The 19099-nt window shown below is 49.1% G+C and overlaps 1 protein-coding gene across 2 annotated transcripts in view; it reads left to right on the top strand.

Annotated features, from left to right (window-relative positions):
• ACSS1 (acyl-CoA synthetase short chain family member 1) overlaps nucleotides 1-19099 on the top strand; it is a 38639-nt gene that overhangs the window by 1676 nt on the left and 17864 nt on the right. For both annotated transcript variants that reach the window (XM_055816142.1, XM_055816141.1), the window contains exons 2-5: nucleotides 2486-2582; nucleotides 13112-13311; nucleotides 14802-14977; nucleotides 17643-17795. In XM_055816142.1, the coding sequence (XP_055672117.1) occupies nucleotides 2486-2582; nucleotides 13112-13311; nucleotides 14802-14977; nucleotides 17643-17795 (626 nt within the window). The remainder of the gene's footprint in view (nucleotides 1-2485; nucleotides 2583-13111; nucleotides 13312-14801; nucleotides 14978-17642; nucleotides 17796-19099) is intronic.

The following is a 19099-nucleotide window of genomic DNA, read 5'->3' as shown; positions in this document are numbered from 1 at the left end:
CTTTTTTTCCCAGCAAAACCCTCCTCGGGCCTTCCAGAGGATGTAGGGGAGCATCTTCTCGCAGGAGATGATTCCTAGCAGTGGATCAGAGTTAGAGGTATGTGTACAGCCCTGCTTCCAACACCTAGCATTCAAAGGGACTTTAGCCAGACTTCAGTTTTCATTGATTCCTGTTGAAAGGAAGAGCTTGGCTGAGCACAGAGACTTCCAGGGATCTGTTTCTTTCCCCTTGCAGAGTGGGACATCACACCTTCTTCTAGATCCCACAGGGGCAGGTGTCTGAAATGCAGACATTGCTGGGCCTGATTTTAGGTCATGTCTTAGGTCTGGTTCTTCAGCAGGCACTAAATGCTGCTTAATTTTCTTTGCGCAGGTAAAAAGAAACGGTAGGCCTCTGAAACACAGATGCACAGAATTAAAGTTTTGCTGTTGCTGGTTTTCTTCCTTTATAACACAATGAAGATGGTACTCGGCCACAGCTGGTTTTCTGCTGGGAGGCTCTGGCTCTGTCCCTTGGTCTCTTGATTTGAACCCTGGTTACGGAAACAGGGCAACAGTTGAGGTCCCTGCTGAGGGGCGCCCTGTGCGCCCATGTCCCAGCACGGCGGCACCGCAGGCATCTCCATCACCTGCTGCTTCTCGCTTGGGGAGACCTTGCAGCAGGGTCTGGGGGAACTGTGAGCTTCTGTGTGTCAGGATTTATGGAGAAACCATTAGAGTATAATAGTAAGTGGAAGGTCACCGAATTCTATTTTGTAAAACAAGCAGAAAGTTCTTGTAAGCCTCAGATCAGGAAGGAAATAATAGCATTTGGCCCTGGTTCACCTGCTGGTTCTTACTGAACAAAGAGCTAAGGCTCTCACTTGGCTCAGCTTTGGGGTTTGCAGCAACAAAAATTCCCTTGGAAGGCTCGTATGGCTGCTCAGGAGTAAGAAATGCTGCTTGGGCAGTGAATCCCCGTTAATGTGATTTACTGTAGTGTGGCACAATACGTGAGGGTGTTGCTGCAATGAGCTCGGAGGTGGGAGTTGCTGAGCGTGGTGGACCGAGCTGCTGGAGTTCCAGTTACCTATGGATGGACAGCAGGGCAAACCAGCGTGTAACTGCTGAAAGCATTCCCCCTTAGAGCTGTTGTCCTCCTGTACAGTGTTGGGATGGCCCAAGAAATGGCTTTACCTCCTCTATTTTTATAGTATTGCTGCAGGAATTTACATTTAAAAATAAATCAAGAGCTGAAGAGCACTTCATTTTTTTGAGATTGACAGTCGTTCGTGTAATGAAATATCCTGAATTCTGCAGGATTTCTCTCTCTTTGCACCTTGGGGGTTCATTCCTGCCCTCCATGTGGTGGTGTAAATCAGCTGTGATCACGGAGCAGCTGAAGCTGACTCCTGGGCTGCCGTGTACTTAACTTCACAAATTGCGACAGCAATAGGCAGCTTCTGTTGCACGTAATTTTTCAGGAAAAAGGCAATCCTTTCCCACCAGTATTAATGTTTCCAGGAAATATGATATGAAGCTCAGCAAATGTTTTTAAGGGTTTTCTTTGAGTTATACAGCAGTGTGGCTGACTAGTTTTCGATAGTTGTCTGTTGAAATAAAGTAACCGCCTTTGGGAGATTATAATGAAGTAAGTAAGCGTCGTTTAGACTTGGAATTAATACATTACAAGGTTAATCTCTAACCATCATGCAAGTTGCTGCTGACCATGCAGGCAGATTTCTTGGGTGGATTTTCTATAAGCTTCTTCAGGGTGGGTGCTTTCCCCTGTGCCCACTTGAGCATCTCACGTAGTTTGTTTAGGTTTCCTCTACCTCAAGTTGCTGGGGGGGAGAGGTGCACCTTCAGAAGGTGATTTTATACCTTAAAGCTGTAGGAGGTGTAGTACACAGCTTGAGACAAATTCATCTTTCCCAGATGCATGGTAATGCGTAGGTCTCTGTGCCTTTACGAACCTAAAGTTTTAGATGTTTTCAGTTAGCTGAGATTCAGCTCTTTTGTTATACCTGGGAAAAAAATGTTTCAAGTGAGCTTTAATTAGAAGATTCAGATGAAGCAGTGCTAAACATGCAAGCTGGGGAAGACAGTCTGTCAGATTTATATAGTGAACCTCTGCTCTGAGGAGCAAAACCAGCAAAAGAGTATCTTGTCTTTGTGCTGCTGGGAGCAGGGGGGAGGTTTGGGCTGGTTGAAGCTGAGCTGGTGGGTCTGAGCTGAACTGAATCAGCTGAGGCCTCTTGTGGGGGTGCCCTCTCAGGTAGCTTTACCAATTAAATGTGGTATTTGCAGGCTACAGATACGGCAAAGGACAGCTTCACCGGTGCTGCAAACGCTGTCGCCTCCAGCGTTACAAACGCATGCGTGGCTGGCTAGCCAGCTAACGGTGCTTCGTGTTACGCTGGCTCGCTGTGACGCTCGGCCAAGCCACGTTTACAGAGCACCTTGCATGTGGCCAGGCTTTGTTCAAACCTCTGTTTTCTTACAGTCAATTGCTTGGATCAACATGTCGAAAGGTCTCCAAACAGAGTGGCTTTGATCTGGGAGAGAGATGAGCCCGGCACTGCAGTGCATGTCACATACAGGTATGGCACCTTCTCGCTCGCCTGGTGATGCCTGGGGGGGGTGGGGGAGGTGGCGGGAAGGGCTGCTGCTCTGTATCCGACCTCCGCGGATCTTGGCTTTCTTCCAGGGTACCCCGGCACGTAAGACACGTGGTCACGGCATGGTGGCTAGCTGGTGGTGTCACCACGAGATAGCTCCTGACAAAGGGAGGCACGTTCCCACGAAGAAATTACATTCTTCATGGAGAGGGCTCCCTGATCTAAAACACCTGCCTAATAAATGTGTTACAGGGTGAGAGTACAGTGGATGTCAGTGACAGCTACTGAAAATTTCAGATTGAGATCTGCATCATCTTCTGGTTATGGCATTAATCAGGTCTGCCTGTAGATCCCCTCCCTCTGAGTGGAGGCTTTTAGAAGAGAAAGGCTTGGGTTTTTCTCCCTGGCTCAGGTTCTCATCTGCCAGTTCTCTTTTTGCTTGTTAGAAATGTTCATGGGAAGATTTCTGTGAGCAGCTTTTGGTTTCAGCACAGCAGCAGATGTCTTGGCGCAGACATCTTGTCTTGATGGCCAACAGCATGATGCCGAGTCCTGGCTGGAGGGAATTTGAAGCTCCCTGTGTCCTTCCCCATCCTCAGTGCAGTTTAGAGCAACCTTGAGGCTGCTCTGCATGACACCTGCTTGTAATTGCTGCTATAGATCGCAGTGTTTGTTGGAATACGGCGGTTTTCAAGTATGTTTCTGTTCTCCTTGCTATGTGCCCTCTTTTAGGAGACAGGCCTGCCTGGCAGGAATGCCTTTTACATCATCTGTGTCTCTACTCAGAGTTAAAGGGTTCTCAGACTTGTATGTTCCTCAGTGCGTATTTTAGGGAGCCAGATGTTTGATCTGCTGGATCTCAGGGTGCCACCTGCTCGTTCTGCTGGATCAGAAAGCAGAGGACACCCAGGAAGTCCTGGAATCTGGCTCTTTTACAAAATGTTTTCTGTAGCTTGTTGGAAGTTGGGATGCCTGGTTCAACTTGAGTCTGAATAGGTTCCGGTGGTCTGGTTCACCTCCAGAATTAAAGCTCCTGAAAACATTATTTGTTGGAGCGAGGAAGCTGGTCAGCAGGGAGGAGTGGGTGTACAAATAGCTTTGAGAGGTTAATGCTCCATTCAACAGAAAAAAAACACTCTCTGATATAAAGTTATGGAAGAATTGAATTGGTTTTAGACTTGGTATTTTTATTTGACAGGTGGTGAGGGCATTTACGTGGCTCCAAACGTGTTGTAACCGGCTGGGTAGCTTGGCTAAATGCTTTGGCTTTTGCTTTTGCTGCTGTGGTGGTAGTAAAGGAGATGGAATGGAAGATTTCTTCCAGGGTTCGGGGTGGTGTATGTACTTCTGTCACACTCTTCATGCCCCAGACGTGAAACTGGGGATAGGTGAGAGGCAGCAGTTCTGCTCCGATCAACCTGAGGAGGAGAGCAGCCCATCAGATAGCACAGCCTCATGCAAGGCATCGCTGGCCTCCCCCATACACTGCGCTACCTGAAATGTTCTGAGCTGCTCCAGACCCTCAAACCATCTTCTTGGGACCCCTGGAGATATCAGAACACCTTTCTGAACAGCAACAGGATTGTTTTTTAACTGGCCATGCCAAAATGTGTTTGGAAGAAAGCATATTTTCAGCCTGTGGATTGGTGGTTGCTGTGGCTTGAAGACAAGTAACCCACCTCTGAATCCCTCTTTGTGCAGCCTTACAGAGGTACGGTAACTAGCAACCAGATGGAAGAACATCCAAGTGGGAGACAAGTTGACAAACTCTGTTTTCCAAGTACTGCTTGTATTTGAGAGCCTTGTTCCTCCTCCTGCCTGAAACTCTTGGTGAGATGTGACCGATTTCTCAGGAGTCTTTGGTCCTGTGACGTGGTAAAACAGGTCACTTGATTCTCTGCTTATCTCATTAAGTCAGGAATAGCTTTGTTGAAAACGGTGATATATGGGTGTGTATGCAAGGAGACAATCAGAAGTTTTGCCTGCTCTGTGATCTTTGGGCTGCCTTTTTAAAGGTTTTAAGTGGGGCAGTAAGGTTTTCCAAGGTGTGCTGGCACTGACCTCCCTTTGAGGCTGAGCTTAGCTGAAAACTTTGCAGTACTGTCTTGTTTTAGCTTGAAGTTTTGCTAGAAGAAGTTCAGCTAGAAGAAGGAAAGTATATCAGAAAAAGAGGTGGCCCCGAAGTGGTGATGCTGATGCTGGCAGAGTAATCCTCTGAGAGCCTTCTGTAGCAGGGGGGTCTCTGCCTGCCAGCCTTGGGGCAGGACAGTCCCAGCGTGGAGAGGGAACAGGAGGGATGCTGCCTATCAGGAGGATCCGAACTCTGGTGTCTGTGGCAGAGCTGTGCCGCTCTCCTTAGGATCTGGGTGGCTGTTAATGGGACAGCAGCCTTAAAGTCATGCGTGAGGAAGGTAAAGACTTAATTTGGCTGCTGCCTTATGGACCAGCTTTGAGGAAAGTCCTGGAATCTCAGCTGGGAGGTGTCCAGGGCTTATGTGCAGAGAGGTACAAGACACCAGTTTTTTGCATTATCCACTCTGCAAAGCTTGGTGCTGTGAGCTGCTCTCCTGATGGGTAAGGCCTGGGTGGCACAGGGACAGACGTGGGTTCTCTGCCTTCGCCTCTGGGGAGCTGTCAGGGGCAAGAAAACAGCTGAGCGCTGGCCCCTTGCCGGCGAAGGAAGCAGGTAGCTGTGCAGGAAAAGGGCTGGAACAGGCTTCCTCCTCCCTTAGGAAGGGGAAGGCCTGGATCTGTGACCTCCTCCATGCACTGCAGGAAGTGCAGCTACGCTGGAAGGTGCTGTCCCAGCGTGCTCATCACTGGGAGAAGTAAGAGACTCCGTTTGCTGCCCCACTCACTGCCTGGCTTGCAGCAGGCAAAGAGCTGGGGCGCCATGCTGTGAGCCAGCCTGCATCCCTGTGCACACTTGTCAGCAAGGTGGGCTGTGCTTATGCAGCTGAGTTCGAGTGCTCTGTGCTAGGAGAGGAATCCAGACATCTCCTTGTTGGCAAAGGTACCCAAAGCCATGGGTGAAACATTTCAGTTTTGCTGGAACTATGGTGACTGCCCTTAAAAGCTCAGTTGTAGTGATCTCTCACTGCTGAGTTTTGTCCTGTCTCTCTAGCTAACACAGCTCAGCCTTTTGGGGAAAAAAGTGCCATGGTCCCTCTTGTGCTTTCCTCCCCACTCTCATTTTTATCAAGTAGAAACTCAGCTGAGTTTCAAATTATCTCCAGTTTTGAGTGTTTAGGCAGGAGGCTTGGTTTTTTACTGCTTTGTGACAACGGGGCACGCAACCTTCCTGGGATCTGGTGGCTGTAGTCACCAAAGTGGGGACAGGTCCTGCCAATCTGTTATCAAGAGGTCCGGCTGTCCACCCTGGGCACATCGGTAGGGCAGTGGCGATGCAGCAGTTAACCCCCAGGAGTGTGCTGCTGTGAGCAGCTGGCTGAATTTATTGGGTCCAGCCAGGCTGGGAGTGTTCTGTCCTGCTTTGTGGATGTTATCAGGACCCAGGAACTTTGAAACATTGCAGAGGAATTCCCCAACACGCTACTGAGCCTGGGTTTTAAAGGGCACTGTATTATCAGGTGCATTATAGAAGCAGGCAGAGTTGGTGGCTGCAGCCTCTGTAAGCTTAGCAACAGGGAACGTTACAGACAGCAGCTAAAAGCCATGCCAGACCTCCCGCTGTCTCACATGGGGTTATTTATTCTCTCTGGTGTTCCCTTGTGTGCCACAGTCCCTACAGTTTAGCCACCTGTGAGCCAGTGTTTCCTGGCGCTGCAGGATGCGGTGGATCCTGCTGGAGGGAGCTGCGTGAAGCAGCGGGCAGCAACACGTGTTAGCTGACCTGCCCGGGCTGGGGGCTGCAGGTGCGGCTCGGTGGAAGAGGGTTCGCTTACAAAGGAGCTCGCTCTGGTGCAGAACATGTCACGGGCAGAGGGAATGTTCAAAATGCAAAACACAAAGGAGAGAGGAAAGCAGAAGCTGAAGGGCCAGAAATTTGGGTCCTTGGTAGCTTTTTGTAGGGCAGGTGGGAGAGAAGTGGTTGGACATCTTCATTAGTTACTTTGCAGCTATACCTTCAACAAGCGGCGGATGGTGGTTCCTCAGCCCGGGCTGAAATGGTCAAAATTGTGTGAGAGATGTCAGTGAAGTGGTGTTGGTGAGAGATGTCAGTACAGGCTGGAGCTGGAGGCCATGTGGGGACTTACCGGGCTGTGCGGGGAAGGTGTTTCTCATTGACATCAAACTCTTTTCCTTCTTTCTGGTGTTGGCTTCTTAAGCTGAAGTTGCAAGTAAATCTTGCCCAGGCTTTTGGATTTCCCCATCCAAGGCAGCTCAGGGACTTTTCACTTCCTCACCTGAGAAAGGTCACAAGGGCTTTTCCTTGCCTTGGGTTCAGGATGTCTGCAGGAAGGCTGGACAATCGTGTTCAGCTTAGCAATTGAACGTGCAGCCAAGAAGCCTCACATTGAGCTTTATATTTTTCAGTTATTTTCATGAAAATGGAAAAAAAATGTTGACTTTTCCTTCTGGTGAAAAAAAGGAAACACGTTTTCTCTATTTAGCAAAAAGTGAGGGAAATAGAAGGTGAAACTGAAGCACTGTCACAGAAGCAGAATAGGTTTGTGCATTATCCTTGTGGCCAGAACATTTACCCAGGAAGAAGGGATGGGGATGATGACCTACTGTGTCCCAGGGAACTTGAATCCACATCTCAAATGACAATGCCCACGGTGCTGTGACTGCAGGCTACAGAGGCATGCTCTGAACTCTGCTGCTCCGCAATAATTCATGTAGAGCAACTGCTAGGAGGTGAGCTATGAAGGTATTGGGCTAAGAGATGCTCAGATCTGGGTGGGTTGTATTTTGGTGGGGGGTTTTTTTGTTTGTTTTGTTTGTTGTTGTTTTGGGTGGGTTGGTTGGTTGGTTTGTTTCACTAACCTGTTTGGGGTATTTTCAAGTAGTTTCAGCCTGATCCCGACTATGGTTCCAGGAAATAAAATGGTCACTGCCAGAAATACTTAAACCAGCTGTGTACTGAGACAGCAGAGAACGTGGCTTGTGCTGAGCCTCCCAAACAGGCACTGTAAAGCCCATATACAGCACTGAATATATTAGGAAAAAGTCTAGAAACACTTTGCAAAAGGCTGTTTCCCAAAGAAAGTCTTGGTGTGATTTAAAAAGAACTAGCTTCCTTTGTTTAGAAAGCTGCAGGCTGTCTTGCTGTGGCAAAAGATAGCATCAGATTCTTGGAAAAATGTTTCTGCCAGGCATCCCTAAAATGCATCAGAGAAATACCATGTGTTGGTGATGGGCTTTACAGGAGCTGTTGTAATGGGCTTTGGAAGCACAGGCACCGCGCTGTCCGGGGGAGGCCTTTGGGAGAAATACGGTCTGGTAGTTACTGAACAGAGATGTTGTAAAGATAAGGGAGAGAAGTGCTGCCGTCTGTTAGATTAAACAGAAGTTCTGGCCTGAACAGTGATCTGCTGGCTCTGCTGGCAGGCCAGCCTTGCAGGTCTTGTGCTCAGAAGTGATGCTGTGATAGCTGAGGAGATGCCTGCATCAGGGGTGATGAGTCTCTAGAAGAGAAGAGTGTTAACACTCACCATCTCATTTATGGGCAAAAAAGGGAAGCACACCTTATACGGAGAGCACCAAGAGCCTATTCTTAGTATTACTGAACCCTTAACATTCTAATCATATTATTCAAGTTCTAATTATTACAGAAAAAGGAAGAAAGAGGTCCTGTTGGTTACCACTGATGCCACTTCTGTCCAGCGTCACGTCGACATTTCTTTTACTGTTGTTTGCAGCGTGGGGCTGCCAGAGCCTGTGCTCCGTCCCACGCCTGTTGTCCTTCGTACCACCTCCTGTGTCTCCGCTTCTCAAGACCTCTTACCATACCAGGCCTGCCTGCCTTACATTAGGGTTGTTAACCCATGATGGTAGCATAAAAACATAAAGACAGATTAAAAAAATTGGCTGTGGTTACCTGGTCAATTAGAAGAATTGCTGTTACAGCTAGAGCAGGTGAAACAAGGCTGCAGGTAGGTCAGGAAGAGATCAGGCAGAGCAAGCATCGCAAGCTGCATTCCCGAGCCCTTGCAAATTCGGGACGTGTTGCTCGCCACGGCAGTACTGTGTTACAGGGCTGCTGGGAAGCAGTGGGAGCAGCCTGCTCTGTCCCTGGAGGAGATGGTTTTCCAGCGGGTTGTGACATGAAGCAGCTGTGCAAAGGGCTTGCTCCAAAGCTGAGGGAAACCAGCAGGCTGTGGGTCAGGAGAGTAAACCCACGAGCTCTGCGACAGGGTGGTCGTTAGGAACCTGGCAGGGGAATTTCTGTGCAGCCCAGCCTCTCCCTGTGCATGTTTTGTTCTGGCACCGGGGGGAGACCCGGCGCTCTGCAGAGCTCTTGTGCATGGTGGTTAAAGCCTGTCAGTGTGTCATTTGCACCACGAGCAGGTGTGTCGCTGGGGTAAGACAGTCAGTCCTTCCCTCTGGGTTTGGAGGTGTGCAGGGTGGGATGGGTAAATTCACATGAAATCCATGTTCAGCCGCGATCTACCCTCACATGCAGTACAGTGAATGGTTTGAGCTCGTCTGCATTTTCAACTGAAAGATGACATTCTCTGAAAGCAAGTCCAGAATCTCCTCCACGTGTGATAATAACCTTCCCTGCCTGTGTTCTGTAATGCACCTACTCTCCAGCTTGCTTTGTTTTACAAGCACATGCTATATGTATGTACTGTTCTTCCTCCTGTGTAAACGCCCTCACCTCCCAGGCCCAACGCGTTGCTGCTTCCCCGTTTCTCAGCTTTACCCTGATACTTTACCCACTGCAGTGGCGTTCTGCTGCCTGGTTTGCTCTCTTACTTGCTCTCAGCTCTTACAGTCTGCTTTCGCAGAGGATCTGCAGGCTGTTGCACCACGAACTGAGTTGGCAGTTTCTCTGCTGTCTCTGCCCAGCAGGGCCGGGCGCTTCCTTTTGTCGTGGCACGTTTCCTTCTGCAGTGGCTCTGCTGAGATCCTGCTGCTGTCTGCCTGCTTTGTGTGCAGGGGGCCGGGTGCCCTGGCACCCTCTGTGTGCCCCGTGGCTTCACCTGCCTCCAGTGGCTGTCCTGCCTGCCTCTGCTGAGCATCGTGCCCTGCTCTGCACTGTCTGCTTGGGCAGCTGCGCTGAAATCCTTTGGAGGGTAGTGAGCATCGCTTGGGATTGATTTTGCCTTTCTCCCTCTGCTTGTGGTTTGCAGGAGCAGTGCATATCTGCTCTGAGCCTCTGGCCACCCTCTGTCCTTTGCTGGCGCTGGCTGAGCCCTTTCAGGGTAGATGTTTTCAGCCTCTGCTGTTTCTGCCCTTCCTCAGTACCCCACGTTGCAGTGGGCAGAAGCTCAGTGAGGGTGCCTTCCTACGCCCTGTCTCACCAGTTCCAGGGTGACAGCATCTAGCTCTGATGTATGTTTTCAGTAGATACGCCTTGCCACTGCCACCCCTCCTGGGTGTGGATGGGAGGCAGAGCCCTCCCTGTGTGCAGCCCTCCAGCGTTCAATGGCACAGCGATGCTGAGCTTGGCAGAGCACAGGTGCAGAGGGCAGTGGCCACCGTTTCCTCCTACTTGGATCAGTGTGGCCTGTCCCACCTAGTTCTTCAGGGCAGCGAGCCTGCAGGGTGCTTGTTGCACCTGGAGGCACATCTAGGTTAGGTACTAGGAATGTGTAACCTGCTGGCATGTGCTTGTTTCCTGCCGGTTAGATAGCAAAACGTGCTTGAAGGGGACAGGGGCACAGCATTTCTATGACTCCCTTTCTTGAACTGGAGGGGAAGCCTGAGCTGCTGACAGGAGCCAGAAGACACGCCTGATGCTCAGGGCTTTGTGGATTTCTTTGCTGGAATTCTTGGCTTCACCTTCTCTTTGCCTTTGTGTCTGTTCCCCCATGTGCTGCACCACCAAGGGACCCCCGGGGCCTTTCAGAGCACAAAGGAGAAGGTAAAGGGAATAGCTCCAGGGGTTAAAGGCTTGGTCCTTATTGTCTATCAGCTTGCTCACACCCGCTCTTTAAGCAAATGTTAAATCGGGGTTAATAATAAAAAAAAAACACAATGGGAGCTTCTGCTGTCACGGCACTGAGTCCTGAATAAACAAGCGCACGATGGAGCTGCTCAGACAGGGCACCCTGGGCAGAGCTCGGTGGGCGTTTCTGTTCAGAGGAAAGAGGCTGCAGCTCTGCAAGCACTTAGTGATTTCCTTCGCAGATAAGTGGGGGTTATTTTGCTTTCTCACACGGGGGTTTGCTTCACCTCCTGTGCCCTGCAGTTGAGCCACTTCATTTTGGTTTGGCTCTTTAATGTTTATCCACATAGAGACTTCTCTCTAAGGCAGCATCAGATGAATTCTGGACCAGAGGATGTGACCTTTTAGGACAAGGCACAAAAACAAACGTTGTGTGGGAAGAAGTCATTATTGTCCAGAGTCACTCTGTTCATGAACTTTGTAAAAGTAAGCAAAGTAACGCATCTAACAGACTGCATGTACGCAGATGGCAGGAACAGCCATGAAGCGCTGAAGCCATGAAGAGCAGGTACTGAATGCTGCCTTTAGGGTTTAGGCTGATCTCCAGCTGTAAGGAATTGGGAGGACATTTGCTCTGCGGTAAAGCCACCTGGTATCTGCGTTCTGCAGCGTTGTGGTCTTTCTGTGGTGGCAGCTGCTACCAGAGAGCAGGCACTGAGCACGGCCGGCCACCGCTCGGGGTTCCTGTGCTCTAGGAGCGGTCTGTTTGCTTAATGCGACAGGAACAGTCTTAAAATAAGTAACAGAAAGTGCTGTGGTTGGGGTTCGAGGCTCGTTTTCCAGAAGGTGATAGGGAAGCGGTATCCCTCCAGCCATCACTGTATCTGCCTTCGTACTTTATGGCTGTGTTACTTCGCTGCCCTCCCAGTGCAGATGGAGTTTTACCCTAAAGAAGTAATTTGCCAAGTTATTCTCAGCCCATGGTTTCATTATGACATCTCCGAAGTGGAGTACTTGGGCTTTGCCTATTTCCAGCTGGAATTGGTTTACAAAAAATAAATGAAACATTTTTGATGGACCAGAAACATTTTATTTTTTGCAGCTTAGCCACCAGCTGAAAAGTGGTTTTGTTTGGTTGTTTTTTCACAGCTACAGTCAGTTTTGGGAGATAAGGATACATTGGTAGATTCATGCTTTGCAGCTTTTTATGGAATGCAGACCCCCAAAATTCATTTGTTTGTTAACAGTTTCTGGAGCCCCTGGTGTGTAGCCTACAGACCCCTTCCGGGTTCACAGGTGACAGACTGAAGATGGCTGTGCTGGGGAGCAGAAGATACCTGTTTTCTCCGGGCCATGGTACTCAGCAAGTTCCTGAACCCAGAGGACAATTTTCATTCCTGGTGGACTCTGCAAGTCTCATTCTCTGAGCTGGTGGCTGGCACCAGTAGGGATGCCCCTTGTGAGGGTCGCCTCCTTCCTTGTTGTGACACCACTCCTCACCTGGCAGTTACCTGTCTCCTCCTCAAAGCCCTTCCACTGCAGGCACACAGGGCTGTTCAGTTCCTGACAACACCTTGGTCCAGGCACGCCTGCCGGTGCGTTTTTCCCCCGTGTGGGCATCAGAATAAGTGTGCAGTGCTCAAGTCCTTCCCCACAAACTGCTTTTTTGTTCCTTAGAGGATCATTTCTGCCATTAAGTCAGTGTGTTGCAGCAGCAAGCCCGGTGAAAAGAGCCTTTTATTGCTGTTCTCAATGTTCCCAAGTTCCTCTGTCTGGGACTGGCTGCAGTTTTGCTTGGAGCCGTATCTCTGTTCTGTGAGGCCGTTGCACTCTGCAGCACAGCAGGGTGAAGTGACGGGACGAATTCGGGCTGTGGGTGATCCAGCTTTGAGTCTTGTAAAATCTGCTACTTACACAAGTGTCTCAGGACTTCTCCTTTTCATCCTTATGCATGCAAATGCATTGTTTACCCTTGCAGCTTAAAGAGAGTTGCTAGCTGTGCAGCACTTCCAGCAGTTCCCCAACATAAACAGTGCTGGGAGGCTTTGGACAACGCTTCCATTGCACCTGGAGTTTATCGCACGTGTGTTCCCAGTAGCTTCTGACTGAGCCTCGTAGATAAAAAAAGGCATCAAAGGTGGCTAAAGAAGATGCTGACTTCTGGAGGCAGCAGCGTAGCCACTGGCTTGCTGGCTGCTGTGCCCACAGCGGAGCCCGGGCCTGCACCAGTGGTGCTTGATCATCCCTCCGCAGCATGTGGCTCTCTGCCCCCCTTTGCTTCTCTCCGCAGTGGCAGGAGCAGTCTGGCTCTCACCACACCCCAGGCCACCGTTCTTTAAAGATGTGAAAGCTGGCGTGCCCGATACTGCTGAGCTGACAAGGTCCAGAGGTGATGGTGATGCCTGGCTTGGTTCAAGTTCATCCTTTTTTTTTGCTCCCCCGCATAAAACAGGTTGGGCGGTCGCATGATAACATTGCTTCTGTGCTGCAGGGAACTTCTGGATCTGACTTGCCGTCTTGCCAACACCCTGAAGAAATATGGGATACAGAAGGGGGACAAGGTGGCCATCTATATGTCCGTGTCTCCCTTGTCTGTGGCAGCCATGCTGGCTTGCGCCAGGATCGGTGCCATTCACACTGTGGTCTTCGCTGGATTCAGCGCAGAGTCCTTAGCTGGGAGGATCATGGACTGTAAGTAGATGCAGACGGGGGAGCTAAACCCCTCTGGACACTGCTCCGAGGCATATCCCAGTTCCGTGTTTTCTTGGCAAAAAGAGAAAAGGTTCATTCTCAGCTGGTGGGACAGTTTGCTCTCCTTGCAGAGTCCTGTGGAGAGCTTTCCTGTAGTGGCAGATGCAGTATTCTCTGCCCTTAAAATACTTCATAAATTGTTCAGTGTTCAGTCTGCACTGGGTTACTGCCAGACAGCGGTGAAGCTGGAGGGAAAACCAGAGCTTAGGAACAGCCTGATTTGTTCTTTCGCAGTGTAATCGCAGTGTTTCTTTGATACTGCTGCACTGTGCTAATTCTGCAGTCTTGGTTGTGATACTTTGATTTATGTATAGCACTGGAGGTGCTGGCAGCCTCCCCTGCTCTGTTAGCCGCTGTACCAACAGCCAGAGCTGTTCTTAGCCCAAAGCACTGGTACTGTGATTATGTAAAAAGTAATGCTAAAAATACCAGCAGAAGAACAAAATAGCAAGTGGCTCACGTCCTAGCAGTCACATCAGTTTCTGTATGGCTAGTGTGAGGGAGTAAGTCTTAAAGCAATTTTCATGCGCTTTTTTTCTTTTTTCCCTGTTTTAGTAGAGTTAATCTATAGAGAGCAAGTACAGGTTTTAGCTGTCCCACACTTTTGGCCGCTTTGTGCGGAGGTGATGGGTCAAAGAGCCATTCCTCCACCACCACAGCTCTGTAGTACCATGGCGTGGTACAGTTCAAAGTGCTGTGCTGGGGCGCTGCTGTGTGAGGTGGCTGCCGGAGGTTTCCCCTCGAGGGACCGGTGAGTTTCAGAGGGCTGCGGGTACCGGAGCAGGGTGATGCCTCCGGGAGGCTGCCGAGTTTGGTGCCGTTCAGTTTGCAGTGGACGCCTACATGTGGCCCTGGAGAGAGGAGGAGCAAGGGGCAGAGGTGCTGGCTCGCTGCGGTTGCAGGAAGCCTTGTGCTGGTTGCAGCACGTGAGCTGCTGGCCTAACGCAGCAGGATTCACCATAGCATGGGTAATGGGGAAGAAACTGTTCTGCATGTCAATTTTGCTAGGAGGAACAGAGGCGTTTAAATTGCAGTGAGTGGTACTTGGGCTAGACATCGGGAAAGGCTTTCTGGTGTTCACGATAGGCATTGGAGTGGACTGGTGGTGAGATGGTAGAGCAGGTACCATGGGAGCATGTTAGGAAGGTTTGACTGACAGCTGTCAGAAATGGTTTAGCTGGAGTGGACCCTGCTTTGGGGTAGGGGAGATGGACCAGATAACCAGTGGAGTTTCCAGCTGCCCCTAAACTCTGTGGTCTCAGGTTTTAAAGTGTTTTTGTCAGTGTCACTGACTGTTTCTGATTGATAGAAGTTCTAAGTATTTGTCACATATGTTGTCCTGTACATCATCCCCAAAAGTAATGAAAGCAGGATGCACATACTAATCTGGGAGACAGGGTAGTATGTCTGCTAATGCTTTCTCTTTTTAGCTGGATGCAAAGCAGTTATCACCTACAACCAGGGAGTCAGGGGAGGCCGGATTGTAGAGCTGAAGACGACTGTGGATGAAGCTGTGAAGAACTGCCCAAGCATCAAACACGTCTTTGTGGCTCAGAGGACAGATAACAAAGTCCAGATGGGTGACTCTGATATTCCCCTTGAGGAGGTATGTTGACGTTGGTAAACCTTGCCTGTTTCCCCTGATGTTTCTTGAAGTATGTGATGTTTACTCTGCTGGGGGAGCGAAATATGGTGCACTAATAAATGTAAGGACCAGCTAACACCTCTGAGTAAGACCTCTCTGAGAGACCTGATGCAGGGCTGCTCAGAACAAGTGTGTGAGAGTCTTGCTGAATGTGTAGATCGTGCATACTTTGGCCTTTGATCCGCGGTAGGCTACGCTGGGAATTGGCAGCCAGGGAAGATCAGGCAGTCTCCATGCTTTCCCGGCTACGTGTGCCGAGCTAAAAGTCTATGAAGCAGCGGCTGCACTGCAGCTTGGCACTCTCGTGTGGCCGTACCAGGTCTGCCGTCGATGACTGTACCCTGGGGGGCTGATGGATACAGCTGCGTTGCAGTGACAGCATCTGTACGTCCCTGCAGTCACCCAGCTCTGCAGACACCCACTGCCACTCTGGGTAACTCCTTTCAGGTCTGAGTGTTGGCTAGGTCAGCTTTCTCTTCATCTGCAACTTTGAGACCTGAGTTCTGCAGATGAAAAGGAGCTGCCCCTTATGGCATCTGCATCTTCATCCTCAAATGGATTGCCTGTATTTTCAGTCTGCTAGGATTGTGAGTTGAAGTGGCTTAGTCTGTATCTGATTCTTCTCAGCATGGGCAGCGGGTATGCTGCTCCATTCTAGTCATCTTGCAAACAGTGCTGAGATTTAAGGAGCGAGTGTTTCCTGAGACTGAGCACACTAATGCCACTGCTGCTGCTGTCATACTGTGTTCAGACGCTCTGTTATGGTTTGTCATACGCACACTCAGACTGGACACTATTGAAAGGCAGTGCAGAAATAATTAAGTTCCTGGCAAGGCTTTAGTACAGCCTATGGACGGTGTCATGGTTGCCCTGTGATGGGACGACAGTGGTGGCCTGGGTATGTTTAGAACCTGTGTTTCTTGGGGGAGAAAACAGCTGTTGCTTTAATGTATGTAGCTGGTACATATGGGACTGCAGCCTAACGCAGAAGTAGTTTTATCAGTTCACTGGCAGCAGTAAACAGAAACTACTCATCGTAATAATGCCTGGAAGTCACCCATCTGCAGCTAAGATAATTACTCAGGCGTCCCTGTGCTGGTCACATGAGATAGGAGCAACTGCTAGGGCAAGTTAGACAGAGAAGGCAGGTTTTAGTCGGAAACTCTTTTACTCCTCCTTACTCCACAAAGCGCATTCTGATGATTTTCCTTAGTGTGCAAACAGCCTGAGAGGCTTTGGTGACCCAAGAGCTGAGCTCAGCCCGTGGTCAGTTTGCAGTGTCTGAAACACAAGAATTAAACCATTAATGCTGTTAACTGTCATTGCTGATCTTTACAGCCATTGTGCTTTCCAGCTCTTGTGCAGTGGCTTACTGCACAATTGGAATTCGTGTTGTGATGGAGCATGAGAACTCCATCTGAGTTTCAAAACCTGGCAAGTCAGCCTGAATTGGCAGTGCTGAAATGTCACAATAAATACCTGAGCTGAGCAGGACAGCTGTAACTCGGAGGCTAAGAATTACATCTGACACTGTCGACTCTGCGTATTTTATTAAGCTTTGTTTGTCAGACACTTTTAAACAACTGGGCCTGCCATTGGTAGTGTTCACTTGTAAATACAGCGTGTTTATGGCATAGCCTTGTAAAAAGGTTCTACCTAAGAAATTCCTTCAAAGAGCTACTTAATAACCCTTGCAGGCATGATTATTCATCTAGGACAGTACAGAGCCTGAGAGAAGCAAGCCAGCTGTGCTTTTTTTACAGCCATATGTTGAGCATCTGGAACACACAGCGATTATTGCAAGTTTGTATGTGGATAAGAAAAAACCTTAACTTCGTCCTGCAAAATCTTACAGTCTGGGCAGAGAAGCCCTCTGCTGCTACAAGGTTCATTGACCACAAGCATCTCTTTCAGAGCATGTTATTTCCCCTTGCTCTGCTGGACTGGGCACACAAGCCGGACCAAAAGTTGGCTCTGCCCTAGTAGGACATCACATCCTTCCCTCCTGTGGCTCTGACCGTAGCGGTGAGGGAGAGGATCTCACCCACCTGAGCAAACCATGGAGCATGAGAGGAGGGACGGAGGCAGGAGCGTAAAGCACTCTCCTCCTCACCAGTAGAAGCAATTGGAATTTGAGGATCAGTCCCTCAATGATGATGGCCAGAGAAGGGAGGTGAACGCTCAGTTTAACTGCAGCACTGCAGTTTTCGAGGGAAAGGGAAGGCCCTAAACAGTACCAGCCAGCTTTGCTGCTGCTGTCAAGTGTGGTTCATGTTTGCAGTCCCGTCTTTTTTTTTTTTTTTTCTACTAGCAGCTTGCAAAGGCTTGAGATGTAAGCTATGACCTACCATTTTCTCCTGAAATGTTATTTTATCTGGCCAAATCCCCTTGACTTCTGGACCCAGCAGAGGTATCGGTGGAAAGGCTGGGTGCTGTGTGTCCGCAGGGACCTTTCTGCTAGGTGAGCACATATAACCCATGATACACCCATGGAAGTCTGTGAGGGAGCAGCAGCAATGGTGGTTCTTGTCTCTGGACACTACTGACGCGCTTACAGGTGTGGGAGTATTGGTTGGCTCCATATAACCTAAGTCTTTCTGCCATTACCACCTTTTTTTTTTCTTAGGAGATGGCCAAGGCAGCTTCTGTATGCACTCCAGAGAGCATGGACAGCGAAGACGTGCTTTTCATGCTGTATACCTCGGGCAGCACTGGGAAGCCCAAAGGAATTGTTCACACCCAGGCTGGATATCTGCTGTACGCTGCTGTCACGCACAAGGTAAACTCAGCTGCATCCTCTGGAAAAGGTTCACTCACCTTCCCACAGTACTAACGAGTGTGGTGAGAGGTGCTGTATTCGGTGTTCACTGCTCAGCTGGCTTATGGGGTGTGAACAAACAGAAAAACGTCTGAAAACATGTAATTAATCTTCAGGATTTGTTTCTGGGGAATATAATACTATGCAAATGAGAGGCTGGAGTTACAAAAGGAAGGAAACTGCAGTGCTGCCACTTTTGCATTTAAAATGTGCTAATGTGGCAGGCCAGAATCTGGGGACATTAAAGTGATGTGGCTGAGGAGATTCTGGTAAGTATCTTACTGGCATGGGTAGTGTGAATATTACTGTGGTATTTTTTTCAGTAGGATGCTGGCCTTTTTTATTTCAGAGGATGTGAACTCATAAAACAACCTCTTTGCGTAGCACTTGTCTGAAGATCAAAGATTACATTCATGCTCTGTGGTTGCACCTTTCTGCTGCTTTTCTATGTGATCTAGGCTAAATGTTTTAACTCCCTTTCTCATGGAAAAAAAAAAAAAAAAGTCAAGGGACTGCTTCTTGAAGCTTCTGGTCCGAGCTCTGCCTATGAAAAGCTAACAGTGAGATATGGAGAGGACTGTAGTGAAAGATCTCTACCTGGGTGTAGTGGTATCGCCCTGTTTGTAATTGTGAATTCAGGCAGAGGTTTTCTTTCCTTGAGCTGACACAGCAGAATTTTTAGAAGATCTGAATGTGCAAGTATCAAGACTTCTCTGCATGAAGGGTATTTGTTACATCAGCTTTTCTATGTGACAACATAATCTCCAAGGCATCTCTTTCTTAGTCCAGAAGGTAGACCCTGGCGTGCAGGGAGGCACTGTATGCAGCTGTGGTCCCTTTGGGGAACTTCAGAGCCTGAGAGGGAAAGGCACTTGTGAAAGTAAGGTGAGAATGGCTCTCCTGGGTAGAGGGATCAGCTGACATGTGTGGCCTCTGTGGTCTTTGCACACTCATGTGTGACACTGGTCACACACTCATGGGGTTTTCTTTTAGTTCTGATCCACTTTCTTTCAGTTAAAACGTAAAGCTGATTCTGCCTTGTGAGTCAGGACCTCTTCACCATATGTAGAGGAGTTAGATTTACAGTGGGAAGCATCTTCCTTAACCAGGATAAGATAATGAGTTCTCAACAATCTTTATCTTGAATTTGATCAGCAGGGTTGCATCTGGTGGCATCGGGTTGCAGGTGGCATCTGGAAAGCAGTACGCTGATAGAAAAGCTGAGCAGCTAAGAAAATTTCTCAGAAAATGTTTTATGGTCACCT

This window comes from Falco peregrinus, chromosome 11, assembly GCF_023634155.1.
Source record: "Falco peregrinus isolate bFalPer1 chromosome 11, bFalPer1.pri, whole genome shotgun sequence".
Lineage (NCBI taxonomy): Eukaryota > Metazoa > Chordata > Aves > Falconiformes > Falconidae > Falco > Falco peregrinus.
Note: the sequence above shows the minus strand (reverse complement) of the source record. Positions and strands in the feature narration are given on the sequence as shown.